The 15438-nt window shown below is 47.9% G+C and overlaps 1 protein-coding gene across 1 annotated transcript; it reads right to left on the reverse strand.

The window, feature by feature from the left end:
- Positions 1–163: 163 nt before the first annotated feature.
- KCTD2 (potassium channel tetramerization domain containing 2) lies at positions 164–15373 on the reverse strand. Its single transcript, XM_045814044.2, has 6 exons — positions 14911–15373; positions 12998–13106; positions 11130–11221; positions 6159–6254; positions 3759–3884; positions 164–3008 (listed from the first exon to the last, which is right to left on the reverse strand). The coding sequence occupies exons 1-6, from the start codon at positions 15247–15249 to the stop codon at positions 2979–2981; spliced, it is 792 nt and encodes a 263-aa protein (XP_045670000.1). The 5' UTR covers positions 15250–15373; the 3' UTR covers positions 164–2978.
- Between the last annotated feature and the right edge of the window lie 65 nt (positions 15374–15438).

Consider the following 15438-nt stretch of genomic DNA (forward strand, 5'->3'; position numbering starts at 1 on the left):
CTGAGGAGGAAGAAGGCCCAACACCCCCTCAGGCAGCTTCAGCAGCAGGAGAAATGAGGACTTTTTAAGAGGCCCTGGTAGGAAACGTACAGTGAAATTCATCTCCTGAGATGAGTTTGAGAATCACCAGTAGTAGTGATGGGAAACCAAGGAGATTCAGAAGTTTGTTTCATGTCTTTATTGACAAAAAAAGGTCACAGCATTTCAGACTTTATTCAAATACACGAACAGTAACAAACGGCACCCACAAGTGACAGGCATGGTCCCTAACCTCTGGGTCAAAGGCCATACTGGAGGGCGTGGGTGTCCTCTTAGCCCTACCCACCCAGCATCTCTGTCCCTTCCTCCCCTACACCTCGCTGACACCCCTGAGATCAGTTAAGACTGCAAAAACGAAGTCACTCTAGAGGAGGCTGGGCCGCGCGTCACTGCCAAGGAGAAAGCAGGTTCTGAGGGAAAGACAGAAGCGCGCTATTGTGGCGTCTCCTAGGAGAGGCCAGGCTGCTTCGTGAGCTGGGCCCGCATGGCCTGTGGCCTCGGGCCTGGGCACAGAACAAAGAAAGAAGACACTCCCCACCTGGCAGCACTGGGCAGCTAGAGAGAAAGTGGGTCACTGGCCACGTGACAGCCCCAAACCAATGGCCAGACCTCTCTCCAAAGTCATCAGCCGGACTCTCCCAGGGGGAGAAGGCTTTCAGGAAAAAATACTGACTCGGTTCATAAAGGGCTGGGGTGAATACTTTTCCAGAAACCTTAAGAAATGAATCATCCTCAGATTCAAGAGCACTGGAACAATTGTCATTGGGCTGCCATGAGGAGGGAATCCTCATGAAAGCCAGCCTTCTCAGAAATGTCACTTCTGTTGGTTTCTCAGAGCACTCAGTAAGGGGCTCAGCAGTCTTTCTAGAGGATCCACTGTGGGACTCTGAAAAGATAAACGGGTAACCATGCGTTTCTGAGGGGCTCGCTCTCCTCTGCCCTCTGGTCCACCTTGCTTCACTCCTTCGTGCAGGCTTCGGAGCACGGGCGGATCACCAGGCATGCCCTGGGAAAGCAAATCTGATTGGGCTCCAGGCCCCAAATGAAGCTGCTTTCCCTCCTTTGAGTCAAACGTTACTTTTTTGGATTGACCAAAGAGCACCTCTTCCAAAGTCCTCTGTCCTATTCTGGTCAGAGCAGCTTTTCCTTGACACACTCAAATCTTGTTTTTTTTCCTGAAAGATGACAGGATACCTGCGAGTTTTTTGAAAGGTGACTGCTTTTACTGTAGGTAGAAGTTCCTGTAACATTTTATAGCTGTAGAAATTGTGGGCATGGGCCAGAGTTCTGAGGTGCCGACGTCCACATGCACGCTCACGTATCAGCAGACACCCCTGTGCACACATTTCTATCCTGCTCTCCACACAGACAGAGTCAAAGTGAGACTCCTGAGGAAGAGGTATGCCATCTGCACATGGGCAAGTCACAAGCCCAAAAGACATTTGGCACAGCCTGTAAGTCACTTCCAAAAATTACAACCCCAGACCCACCTAGTAAGCAGTTGAGTTGTGGAGGAAGCCAGGAGTGACTGGCATGAGGTGGCAGTCACAGATGGGGGTCCCATGGCACTCTCCCCTTCTCTGGGCCATCTGCCACACTAGGAAAGTCATCTAGGGAAAAATAAGGATTCTCTGGTGCTTTGCCTTCGATGACTGCTCACCAAGTCTCAAAAGCTCAGCGAGAAGATCCAGCTACAACCGCTGCGGTCCCAGCCCAAAGGCGGCCTTTACGCCCCTCCTGGGTCAAACAAGCGTTTGACTCTCCATGACAGGGCGCTCTGAAGAAAGAAGGGTTGCTAAGGTCGGCGGGGGCGGGGCGCCTGGACTGCCCAGCAAACACATACACTATCCCGGGGGTGGCGCGGGGTCACTGACACACCTGCCGGGCAAGTTTGTCGAGGTCAGAAACCGAGAAGAGACACAAATAAATACTGAATGTTCAGTCAAGGCATTTCCAAGAGACAATCACAGAAATAACACTTTTGGATACTACAACATAACACATTTGGCAACTTTCAAAGAAATACTGTCCCCTTCCCAAGCCATCAGAGGATCCCAAGTCCCTTCTATCTTCGGTCCACTTTAAAAAGTCAGAGAAGGAAGATGGGCCAACGGAGGGTGAGCGAAGGCTACAGACCAACTACCTGAAGCTCCCATCTGCCCGTGTGACAGAGTGCGGGATGCCACCTGCCTCAGACCTCCTCTTGGGGAGAGAGTAAGCTACTGGAGGGTCCGGGCTGCTGGAGGCAAATGAGGCAAGGATGAACATGGTAGCAGCTGAGTGCCCCAAACCCAGAGCAGCGATCCCCAACTTCCACCCACAACCAAGGACACCCCACTGTCCCCTTCCTCAAAGAGGTCTTGTTCACAGGAATGTGGGGGTATTCTGGCAAGTCCATCCTTTATCCAAAACCTCAATTCACATCGACAAACTGAGGCTACAATCGTTGGCATCTGCTGCATTAGTTCGGGGTGCAGAGAAGGAGGGGAAGAGAGTGTTACAAAGCAGCTGCCAACGTCCAACGTGGCACTCAGGCGAAAACATGGCACAGCTCAGGGACGATCCTCTTTCATTTGCTCCAGCTTCCCCGAAGTACGGGCATGTACAAGGAGCTAGGCCTTCCTCTTCCCATCCCCCAGATGCCCACAAGGGCTCCAACTAGGAACCCAGCCCAGCTGCGGTTATAAACATTTGTCACAACAGTGGCTAAGAAAACAAAAGCAGGTTTCCAAAAAGGTATTCTGCAGCCGGGAGTCACCTCTGTCGTCAGGTTCCTGTGGGTGGGGGCAGGGGTTCCTTTGGTTTTGACCAGAACACTTCTCCACTGGGGGGCCAGGCTCAGCTTTGCTTTGCAGTAGCTCGGTTACTGTACAGGAGCGAGATTTAACTTCACGAGGTGCTTTGCCGGGTTGCTCTCCTGATGGTTAAGGATCTGGAATTTACATCCGAGATCCTCTCTCCTGAAGAATCTGCAAGTGGAAGATCGGGCAGAGGGCTAAGGCTTGGACTTTGGAGCACACTTGCTTCTAGGCTGAGGCTGCTAAGCTGACTGCTGAGGGAAAAGGGACCCACGGCTGCTTTCCGCTGGACCCCCTCGAGCAGCACGACAATCCTCGTTAGTCCAGGAGGCAAGGCAGGGCTGCAGCCCCGGCCTCCCCTGAAGCACTTCAGTTGTAAAACACTCTTGATGAACACCGTGGGGCCCCAAGATTACGTGCTGTTGACGCTAAAGGAAATGGTTCAGACGCATCATGTGCTGCTGACTTAGGAGTGTGTGTGTGCATGTGTGAGAGAACAGTGTACAATTTCCAGTAACTTAAGGTGACGAGGTCACAAAGGTAACCAAATATCTTTTCTCTTGAGCAGGGGAAAAAAAAAGAAACAGTTTCAAAGAATAAACACAAAATATTATCCAACTTTGAGTTTCAGAATTCTCACTTTGTAGTAATTAGTGGCAATAACCTTTTTTCATTGATTAGACAGAGGGTATGCAAGTCTACCCTATTTCAGTACCCGTTTCCTAACCAAAACGCTCAGTCACTGCTCCATAAATCTTGATTTAAAGTATAACAGTCAAAGACCAAAATGAAGGCAAAATGCAAAGCTGGCTTCAGAAGGAAAGGAAAGAAACCTCAAGCAACGAATGGTTCAGACAAAGGCCCCTGAGGGGTTGGGAACAAATGAGTCAGAGACAAAATTCTGGTGACTCAATTTCTTACCTTTGCCTTTTCACTGGGCTCTATGACAATGCCATTGGTAGAATTATTTAGTTCTCTGGAGACAACACAGAGGAATTCTGCCTGATCCTCATTTCCATAGTTATAGGAAGATCCAATGCTGATTAGCTGACAGAACAAGAATACGGTGAAGAGTCATCTTAAGGTACCAAAGTGCCACACAAATCCAAGCCTCCTCCTGACCGAACTGTGTGGTTTTGCTTCTCGTGGATGACGATGGTCTGGGACTATCGAGGCGCCAGGGGACATCTGGATCTCAACTAGCTCACCAGGGCATCCTCGACAAGCCTTCCCCAGAGAAGAAAAATATGGGCTCTGCCACTGTCTCTCCACCCAAGCGCTTGAAACAATCCCAAAGGCACCAACTAGGATTAACATGACCATACTCCTTCTAGCAAACACTGAGGTGAAAGAGAGTGTTTCTGTGAATGAGAATGGACACTTGCTTCAGCCAAACACCTACACAGAGCTGGCTCATCTTTGGGCAGAAGTCCTAGACCGGAGACTGGTACTCAGAAGGCTCTGGAAAGCACTGAGTGAATCACTGAAGAGTTACCATGAGCCATATGCTGCTGGGACTTTTAACCTTTTTAGTGAATTGAATTCAGGATTCAATTCTAAATAGGAAATACACATGCACAGGGAAAAACAGAGCCAAAGGGTAAGGTCATTTGGGCAAGCATGTAGGGCCTCAAGTCAGAAGAACATGACTGACTTGCTGTATGAACGGGCTTTGGGCCCCTCTGCCTCCCTGTGCCTTAACTTCCTCATCCATATAGTAGAGTTAGTACAAACATGCCTCGCCCGCCTCCGAACATTAACAAGATGAGAAAAAGAGTCAAAATTATACACTGGTTTCATAATGAATACTTAAAAGGGTGCCTGGGTGGCTCAGTCAGTTAAGTGTCTGCCTTTGGCTCAGGTCATGATCCTAGAGTTCCTGGATCGAGTCCTGCATCGGGCTCCCTGCTCAGTGGGGGGTCTGCTTCTCTCTCTGCTCCTCACCCCACTCTCGTGCTCTCTCTCCCTCAAATAAATTAAAAAAAAAAAAAAAAATCTTAGAAAAAAAAAGAATACTTTAAAAAAATTTTTTATACTATTCTTTGTTTAAGACTTATATGGGGGGGGCGCCTGGGTGGCGCAGTCGTTAAGCGTCTGCCTTCAGCTCAGGGCATGATCCCGGCGTTCTGGGATCGAGCCCCACATCAGGCTCCTCCGCTAGGAGCCTGCTTCTTCCTCTCCCACTCCCCCTGCTTGTGTTCCCTCTCTCGCTGGCTGTCTCTCTCTCTGTCAAATAAATAAATAAAATCTTTAAAAAAAAAAAGACTTATATCAGGGAAGGGTGTCTGGCTGGCTCAGTAGGAGAAGCACGCAACTCTTGACTTCGGGGTCATGAGTTCAAGCTCCATGTTGGGCATAGAGATTACTTAAAAATAAAATCTTTGGAAAAAGAAAAAAAGACATATCAGGGAAAATACCAGTGGAGTGGAATATGGCAACATTTTGCAGGCCCCACCTGACTAAACTAGGCCGACATACACAGGCAGAATGCATTCAGCAGTGCAGGAAAGTGTGAGGCACGATCCTGTGTAGGGTCTGAAGGCAGAGACACCTGTATATTCAATCTATAAACAGAGCTCTTAATGCGAAGCACAGCAGCTGTCTGAGAAGGTGAGTTTATGGAGACCGTTCAACCGATCCTTCAACTCTGCATAAAAATAGGCATGATCTGCACAAAACTGTAACACAGTCACTCCAGCTCCCCTGTGGCGAACACAATAGATGCGCTGAACAATTCTGCCATCTAATGGAAGAAAACAGTACAATTCTGACTGTGTGGCTTTGTCCGGATACTTCCGCCACGGCACAAAGCTGAAGAACAGAAATGCACAGACTAATGGGAAATGGCCAAGCCATACTTCTCAGCACGTATGACTCCTTTCACATTACACCTGCTCATGCTTTCCGGGATGGAGTACAGGTATGTTCAGAATGATAGCATTCTCACACTGGGGGAAGGAAAGGAAGGGCTGTTGCTGAATCCTAGCCTTCTTTAGGTACTTATTCTAGAATGTGTCAACTCAGCACTTGCAAAAGGAATCCCTCTGAGGGAGAAAAAAACCCCAGAGAAGCACTTTCGAGCCTAAGCAAGCTGGCTGGCTTCCTCTGGGCACAAACTGAAACCTGGATGTGAAGTCAGGAGACATGATACTATTCGGAATTCTCCCCAACCCACCCTGTAGGGCAGAGCAAATAATCCACACCAAGTGGCTCTTTCCCATGTTTCTGAACAGGTTCCCACCTGGCCCTGCGAACCCCCCGGGTTATGAGCTGCCTATGGGTGGCGATGGTTTGAGGCGCGTGGCCTCCTGGGAAACATACCTGTTCGAATTTCCAACCATCAGACATAGTGGAGACCATCTGCGTAAGCTCCTCCTCCTGGCATTGCAGGACTCTATACACGTGCTTCACGGGGCCCTGCGACAACCAACAGACTTTGAAGAACAATCTCAAGGACACAACAGTTTGCAGCTGCCCTGGTGCGGCTCTTCCCAAAAATGGACACTGAAAAGGAGTTTGCTTGGACTTTTTTTCTGGACAGCCACACACTAGCCCCTCTGACAAGTAGCAATGTCATTTTTCAATAAAGACTTAGCCAAGGAAAGAAATGGGAAAAAAAGGCCCAAGGCTATGGATTAGTGGGTAAAATACTTCTGAAGTTCAGAGAAATGAATTATGTGCTTAGATTTCATCTATTTCCCAGAGTAGAAAATAGAGTAAAATTACTTTGGACAAGAAAGTCACATCATCTTCTTAAGTGGTTCATATCTGACATACATGCTGAAAATGTAGACGATATTTTGGTTTATTCAGCGTGAACCCTTATTATGGGAATAATATGTTAAATAGGAATCCCACAATATACTAGTGTTCAAACCACTTTTACCCTCCGCTGACGGTACCTGAGAGTGAAAGTGTTTCGCTGCTAAATGGTAGCACTCCCGTTACAAAAGGGTATACTAAAAGGGGCACCTGGGTGGCTCAGTGGTTAAGCGTCTGCCTTCGGCTCAGGTCATGATCCCAGCGTTCTGTGATTGAGCCCCGCATCGGGCTCCCTGCTCAGCGGAAAGCCTGCTTTTCCCTCTCCCACTCCCCCTGGTCGTGTTCCCTCTCTCACTGCCTCTCTGTCAAATAAATAAATAAAATCTTAAAAAAAAAAAAAGTGTATACTAAAAAATAAGTATTTGTTCCTGGTAGCACAGAGCTCCTAAAACCCGTGGAATTTCCTGAGAGATAGAAGTGTCTTGTTTGTGTGAATGACTGGTCCCCAGAAAGACCAAGCACCATTAGAAGGTTAGAACGTCCAGTCCTACTCGTTGACCTCTGATCTCGGTGAGAGGGAGAGGGGCTGAAGACTGAATTCGATCACCAACGGCCAATGATTTAATCTAATTAGTTGTGCCCACATAATGAAACATCCTTAAAAACCCCGAACACTGGGGTTCTGGGAGCTTCCATGTTGGCAAACATAACCAGGTGCTGGGCAAGTGGTACATCCCAATTGCATATGCACAAAGGCTCCGGGGCGCAAACCCCGCCCCATGTCTCTCTCCATCTGGCTTTTCCTCTGTCTCCTAGAGATAAACTATAATAGTAAGGAGAGCATTTTCCTGGGTTCAAGGAGTTGTCCTAGTCAATCACTGAACCCAAAGGGGGATGTCATGGGAACTCTTCAATTTGTAGCCATGATGGACAGAAGTGCAGGTAGCCTGGGGACCTGGGACGGGGCACTGGCATCCGAAATCTGTATTAATAGTTACTATGTATTAGTTAGTGTCAGGATGGGATAAACTGTTGGGACACCCAGCTGGTGTCAGAGATACAGACAGAAGTCATTTGCTAGCCCACTCAACTCTGGAACAGAAGTTAGAACCAGAAGCGAATAGGCTGGATGCCCCAAAGTGGCAGCACTAAGGCCCCTACACTTTATCTGCAGGAGAACCCCTCACACTTAGGACTTGGCCTGTGCGGCTCAGCAGCCAAAGTGAGGGGGCGCCTGGGTGGCTCAGTCAGTTAAGCATCTGCCTTTGGCTCAGGTCATGACCTCAGGGTCCTGAGATCGAGCCCCATGTTGGGTTCTCTGCTCAGTGGGGAGTCTGCTTCTCCCTCTCACTCTCCTTCTGTCTCTCTCTCAAATCAATCTTTTAAAAAAAACCAACCCAAATCAGGTGAGGGCAAGGACTGCTACGGGGAGGCCTGCTCACCAGATGAAGGCTCCTGTTTGTGGAAGGACAATCAGAGGCGCACAGGAAGACTCAGTGTTTGCCAGTCTCGGACCATTCAGTGTTGGGTCCCACAGCTGTACATGCACTGCCCGTCCCGAAGGACATGAGGCATTTGTGAGAGCACAAACAGCCACGGAAGCTCGGAACAATGATGCTCCATCATGGACACACTGGTTATATTCACACGATTTTAAGAAAATATGGACTGTTTCCTTAAGAATAACGGAAATTTGGCTTTAGTACTTTTTCAAAAGGATGACTGGGCTTCAGTTATCTGGCAAATTTGTTTTGGAAGAACTCACTACTGGGGAAATACTGGCTCAACAAAAGCACTTGGATTATGGAGGACTCCAAGCCCAGGGTGTTATTCCCTTCTGCTCCTGTCCTCCGTGGGACACTGGTCTTGCTTGAGTCAGGCAGCACTTGTCAGGATGGAGGCAGCGCCAGGGCTTGGGCCGGTCTGCCAACAATGCTGTGCTCTCTCTTCCGTGCTCTCCCCTTCCAGACCGAATGCAACACGAGGTACCAAGAAAAACATTCCCTCCACATAAAATATAGAACAAATCTCAGGAAGATTTCAATGATCTCTAATCACACATTTTGGAAACAACCGAGTGTTTTATGTTATAAAACTCAGAGTATCATGAAAGATCTATGATACTGGCTGTAACTGTCAAAGCCCCAGGTATTTAAGATATATGTATTACCTCTTTTTAATTTTTCTCTTCCAAAGTAAACCACAGGGGTTCTCAAATGCACTAAAATTAATGACCTAATAAAAAATATTATCAGAGAGAGCAAAGTAGTAGAGTGGTGGCAGCCACTATGAGAGACGAGAAGTCACTAAAAGGTGGGGTAGGACACCCACATCTTGGGCTTTGCCCAAATCCCTGTCATGTGTGTCTCCTTAAAACACAGACAAGTTAGGGGCACCTGGCTGGCTCAGTCGGAAAAGCATGTGGCTCTTGATCTCGGGGTTGTGAGTTCCAGCCCCATGTTGGGTGTAGAGATTACTTAAAAATAAAATCTTAAAAAAAAGGACACCTGGGTGGCTCAGTTGGTTAAGGTTAAGCATCTGCTTTCGGCTCAGGTCATGATCCCAGGGTCCTAGGATGAGTCCCACGTGGGGCTCCTTGCTCAGCGGGGAACCTGCTTCTCCCTCTGCCTGCCGCTCCCCCTGCTTGTGCTCTCTCTGACAAATAAATCAATAAAATCTTAAAAAAAAAATCTTAAAAAAAACAGGCAAGTTAAAGGAGACAATGTGTTTGAAGGGACAGCCACAAAAATACACACGTGGCCAATCTCGCCTCAGAGCCGTCTGTGGCACATGCAAAAGAGGGTTTTTGAACAACCTCAAATCCACTGCTCAGAGTTTCACTAAATAAAAAGGACAGATGGAAAGACCAATTAGCATCAAAAAGGCCTTGACATCCCTAGAACAAAAAAGCTTCCAACTGGGTCTATATCCACAAGCCTTCAGAACCTAGAGGACTAATTAACTTAATCGCTGTCATCAAACAAATCTTACAATGCTCTCAAGAACTTAGCTAATGGCGAAGAACTGAGAACATTCAGGGTTGAATGGCTTCAAATTACATAATTCGTGGTACCATCAAAATTTACACTAAGCAATCAAAAGTTTTTTGGAATGTGGAAAATTGAGGATAAAAGCTAGGTTTCCAGAATGTCCAGCTATTAACTATACTAGAGAAGGATGCCAAGTACGTATAATCTGAGATGGCAACGAGACTGGTGCCACTAGATTATATTTCATATGGTAAATTGCAAACCAACTAAAAATTCATTTTTGAACATTAAAAAGAAGGCTTTCAGCCATTGGCCAGAAGGAAGAAAACTAACTAAGGTCTTCTCTCCACCTTTGCAAACTACTACAGATAAAGTGAGTAAGAAAGGTCATTTTTTATCATAGGTGTCAGTTACCCAACCACACAACTCCGTTTAGAGCCACAAAACTTGGATATATGAAGTCTAACGTAGAAAGAAACTATTTTTTACTTTTGTTTTGTTTTGACTTTTGAAAAGAAACATACTGCCTTCCGAATCACAGGAAAATCCTACATTGCGACAGACTGCATCCATCACCAGGATCTGATGGGGTAAGGGGCAAGTCAGGCTACAGGACAGATGGTCACAGTGGAGTCCAGTGCTGCCCTCTGTTACTGCAGTTGTACTTTCTTAAAATAGACCCTATACAGGAAAGGGAACGTCTGTTTTCCCTGCTAGACTTCAGGCTTCTAGAGGGCACAGACCCTCTCTTAGGAGGCAGATAATCTCAAGGGCCTAAAAGATGCCACTGTAGCCTCTTATGACATGTGATGGGTGACGTGATGTGAAATAAGCTCCGTGTGCCCTATTGTCTTCCCTTCTCAAACTGGCAGCAAATTGTGTGTTTTGTTGTCATTGTTGTTATTCTATCTACTGAGTTAAAATAAAAACCTAGATTTCATAATAAACAGAGAAGCTTGAGATTATTTCCTCAGAAGCATGATTCACAAGCAGCTCCTAAAGTCTAGGCCATGAGACTGGTTTCACGTGGCCATCAGGAGCTGAATGGGACGTGATCACACTTTCAAAAAGGCTGTGGAGGGAGACAGATACTCTGCCTGCGAGAACAAGGTTCGGGACCTAAGGTGCCCTGGGCTCCTCCTGCTGCCAAATGGTGAGCAGCCACAACCTCCCATTCTTTTAAAGGGACAGGAGGGCTGTTTTGTTACATCTTCTCCGTTTCCTTGTTCTGAACAAGTCCGGCGGCGAAAGAGCGGTCTGCCTGGTGGACGGACCGTGTGCCACACAAACCTCCGGCTTTAAGGGGAGAGGTAGCTCTTGCCTGACGGCACATCATCCTTTTCAAATCCCACCAGACACAGCAACAAAGAGCCACTGAGACCTTTTCCCTTTAAGAGTTCAAAACCTGCGGGGCGCCTGGCTGGCTCAGTCAGTGGAGTGTGTGACTTTGACCTCGGGGTTGTGAGTTCGAGCCCCACACTGGGTGAAGAGATTAAAAATAAAATCTTATTAAAAAAAAAAAAAGTTTAAAACCTGTTACCTGAGAAGTTCTGTTCTCATTGTCCCGTATCCGTTCCTTAACCAGCCGCACAAGAGATGCAATGTTGTAAAACTCCGCTTCTTCCAGAACACCTAGGACAAGGACCAAACTATAGTTAGAGATGTGTGTGCGTTTCCCAGAAAACAGCAAGAGGCTGAAGTTTCCACACTTGCTAAGAACTGCACTTTTCAAGTGGAAGCCTAGTCCCTCTCCTTCAGCCTGGGAAACATTTCTTTGCTGTTTAGGGTGTACCCATTTCCTTCTCCCCAAAGTGAGTCAGTCAAGCTCTGGGTCTGCTCTGTTCACTGTTTCACCCCTGCAGTTTCCCACTTGGCACCTTCCCCGACTCTCCCTGCACCTGCCCATTAGCTGCAGGACACCTTTCCCATATGTCACTTACTTCCTGGAACTGGTCACATTGGAGAACTCCTGAGTTTGCAATGCTTACCCAGTTTGTCCTAAAAATGACCAGGGGTGGGTGTGTATAAATTTACATGGACCAGATTTAATAGGATGCTTATTATTTGAACAACAAAAAACGCAGTTACTGAAAGAATGCTGGACAGGACAACCAAGTGGGATGTGTGATCTGGTATCAGACAAAAACACCTGCTATAAAAAACATTATTGGAACTGATAAAATTGGAATATAAGCTGTAGATAGAAATATTTATCAATATTAAATTTCCTGAACTCGGTAACTATACAGTAGTCTTGTTCTTGGGAAATACACTGAAGTATTAGGGGATGAATCTGCAATTTAGTCTCAAACAGTTCAGAAGTAAAAACTGTGGTGGGGAAGGGAGGAAGGACGGGGTGGGGGATGGGGGAGAGAATGGATGGTAATACAAGTATGACAAAAAAATGTTAAAAATGGGTGAATCTGGGAGTACTCTGTGCTATTCTTGCCCTTTTCTCTGAGTTTGAAAATATTTCAAAATAGAAAACAATTTTTTTTAAAGACTTCAGGAAAGATGCTGAAGATTCCTCTTTTTAAGAAATAAGATTATCCATGAGTGGTAATTATTGAAGCTGGATGGTGGGTGCATGGAATTTATTGTTCTAGTCCCATTATTTCTGTATGCATTTGAAATGTTAAAAAAGGAAAGACAGCAAGCATGCCAGTCCTCTTTTTACTGGTTGAAACAGATGTGTTTCGCGGCCACTTCATTAACTAGCACCGCCATTACAGCTTTCTTACTGAGAGCTAAAGCTTCCATGTCAGGGTGCCCTGGATTTAGGGACAGGCCCCAATCTTCAACTGAATGCCTTTGGTGAGACTACGCCAAGTCTTTCAGAAAGATGTCTAGACCCACTTACAGCCCAGATGCCCTACAAACCAAAAAGATGAGGCAACTGATGATACACCTGACAATGGACTGGAGAATGAATTAGGTCAGTGCAATGCAAAAATTTACAAGGAAGCACGAGACCAGTCTTAAAAGAAATGAGGCCAAGCCTTTATTATTTTTTATAGCTGCAAGTTCAAACTAAAATTGAAAATATAAATAATTAATGTCAGACATGTGATGCTTCAGGCTACGGACATTCACCGCTTGCAAACACATAAGTAAAAGTAAAAAGGGATCCTGACAATTCTGCAGGTTTGGAGAAAGCTCATGAAGCTATCTGCAAAACTGAGCTACCTATTTTCCTTCTAATTAAGGAGGCTGAACAGAGCCCAGTGGGGATCCTTTAAGCAAGACGTCCTCAGATAAGACTAGGTAACTACAGACTCCCTGCTCACTTTCATAAACCTTTACTACACCTGCACATGAACTCGATGAAAATCTCAAAACAAAATTCAAATCTGTGGAACAGGATATGGCCCGAATTTTGAAAATGCCCAGTTCAAAGATTGTTCTTACCTTCTTCTGCCAACTCCTTCGTAATGATGAGTTTCCCATGGCGGAGGTAGTTTAGGATAGGACCAAAGTAGGTGGGGTCCCTGTCAATCAGATAGGCCCCTGTCTCGTCCTGCCAACCAAACACAAAGGTATCACTCTGGAGCTTTCAGACTAAGTCTGGGCAGGGTTTCAGCCTCTCTGTCACAATTCATGAGGGAGAGGGCAAGTCCTGCTAGAGGTTGCTTATTGCAAAATACTGGCAAGAAGGCTAGCTTTATGTATCTTTTATCTGAGATCATTTCAGGTGAGGCGTTACAGATGTCTAGTCACATCATTCAGGTGCTTACTTGAACTTCTAAAATCTTTACTTGGACACAATTACCACCATTCTTCTATGGGATATCTGTTATAAAGAAAAGGGAAGAAAATGCCATAGTTTGATCATTTAAATCTCTACTTGAGATGGACATTCTGACTTCTCTACTGCCCCCAAATCACATTCCTAATCTAAGAAAACCTCTGTATAGTCGGCAATACTCCTGAGCTCAAGGCCAACATCAGTGGGAGTCTGCATTGCCAGCTGTAACTCACACACCCCAGTTCTGTGCCCAGAGGAAGCTTGGCACTGCCAGGACTTGGCGCTGAGCAGCTTTAATCCTACTCATCTTTACAGTAAAAGGAACAAGAAGAAACTGGCTTCTATTGCAACAAGAGAGATTTAGGGTAGATAAAAATAATTCCTTTATAAGCAAAGGTTTTGGAATTTCTTTACTTTAAAGTTAGGGCAGGGGGCGCCTGGCTGCCTCAGTAGGTTGGGCGGCTGCCTTCGGCTCAGGTCATGATCCTGGGGTCCTGGGATCGAGCCCCACATCTGACTCCCTGCTCAGTGGGGAGTCTGCTTCTCCCTCTCGCTCTGCTCCATCCTGCTTGCTCTTACTCTCTCTCCCCCTCTTAAATAAATAAATAAATAAATAAATAAATAAATAAATAAAGTTAGGGCAGGACAGGTATCCATCGATCTGAGATCAGAGGAGAGGTAGATGGTGAATAAATAAAATCAGCCAATCTTTACCCAAACCCAACTCTATTTCAATATAACTGGCTGAGTGCTATATAGAAGAGAAGGTGGCGTAAGCTATGGTTAATGCCTTTAAGCTGGCAACTAAACGATGAATGTGTAAAGTTAATAAACAAACAACACTGCAAACTGGAAATGGGTTGGAAGTGTCTCGTCACCTCTCAACTTTTGGTTAGCAGCCATGCATCTTGCTCAACAGCATTCTTCAGTTTTCGTTTTCCGATGGCCTTAACCAGTCGGCTTAGGTTTGCACTGGCAACTGGTAATCTCTTTCCAAGCTATGTATCTGAGCTCTAATACGGTCCTAAAACAGTGACTGTTACCAGATACGACCTCAGGGCCCAGGACCACAGGAAAGAAGTGTGGTATCACGAGAAGCACTTCCTGCAGCTGTCAGACCCAGGCTTTCACCCAACTTGGCAGAGGGGTCGAGAGGAAGTCTGAGAAAGCTACAAAGATGCCTTCGCTCACCCTGACCCAGTTCTGGACGCATCTGGCACAGGCAGTGAGGGGCTGACGAGGAGCCAGGGGAAAACTCATGCAGATCTGAGGGGCGGGTATGAAAGGTGTAGAGAGAAATACGGAGAAGGGATGTGGAGTGGGTTCTCGTGGGTGCGGGTGGGCACTGTGTGGGGAACGAGTGGCTGAGAGCGAAGGGCGGGGTCAGAGAGAAAGCCGGGGTGCGACTGAGGATGGGGGAGAACAGCCCCCGGGGCCAGCCTGACGGGGGAGGGGTAAGGTGGGGGATCCGGCCCGAAAAGCCCGCCTGTGAGGAGCGTATCGCAGGAATCTGGGGACAAGCTAGGAGGCACAAGGGGGTCCGACGGCCGGGGGCGCGCCCGAGGGCGGGGCGCACCTTGTCCGAGTCCAGCTCCGGGTCCTCCTGGCAGCAGAGGCGACACAGGAAAGACTTGGGCTCCCGGCCTAGGGTCTGTCTGGTGGTCACGAAGTAGGTGCCGCCCACGTTCAGCCGGACCCAGCGGGCCGCACCGCCGCCCCCTGCCCGCTCTGGCGGTCCGGGACCCGGCTCCAGCGGCGGCGCGGCGGCAGCGGGCGGGCGGCCGTGCCCACGGGGCATAGGGCCGGCGGGGCGAGGGCTGGGGGGCCCACGGCCCGGGCCGCCCCCGTCGCCCAGCCCGCTCCCACCACCCCCTCCCAGCCCCGCCATCGCCGGGTCCAGCTGCAGCTCCGCCATCTTGGGCCGCCGCCGCCGCCGCTGCCCGCGCGCCGCCGGGCCGGCCCATCTCTCGGCAGGGAGAGCCGGGCCGGCCCATCGGCGGGGGTGGGGCCGGGGGAGAGGGACGGGAGCGCCCCCAACCAGCGCCCGGGGACCCTTGAGGGGGAGGTGCTGTGCCCACCCTTGGGGGCGGGACTTCCGTTACCA

Source organism: Ursus americanus, chromosome 23, assembly GCF_024610735.1.
Source record: "Ursus americanus isolate L20-20 chromosome 23, mUrsAme1.1.p, whole genome shotgun sequence".
In the NCBI taxonomy this organism is placed as follows: Eukaryota; Metazoa; Chordata; class Mammalia; order Carnivora; family Ursidae; genus Ursus; species Ursus americanus.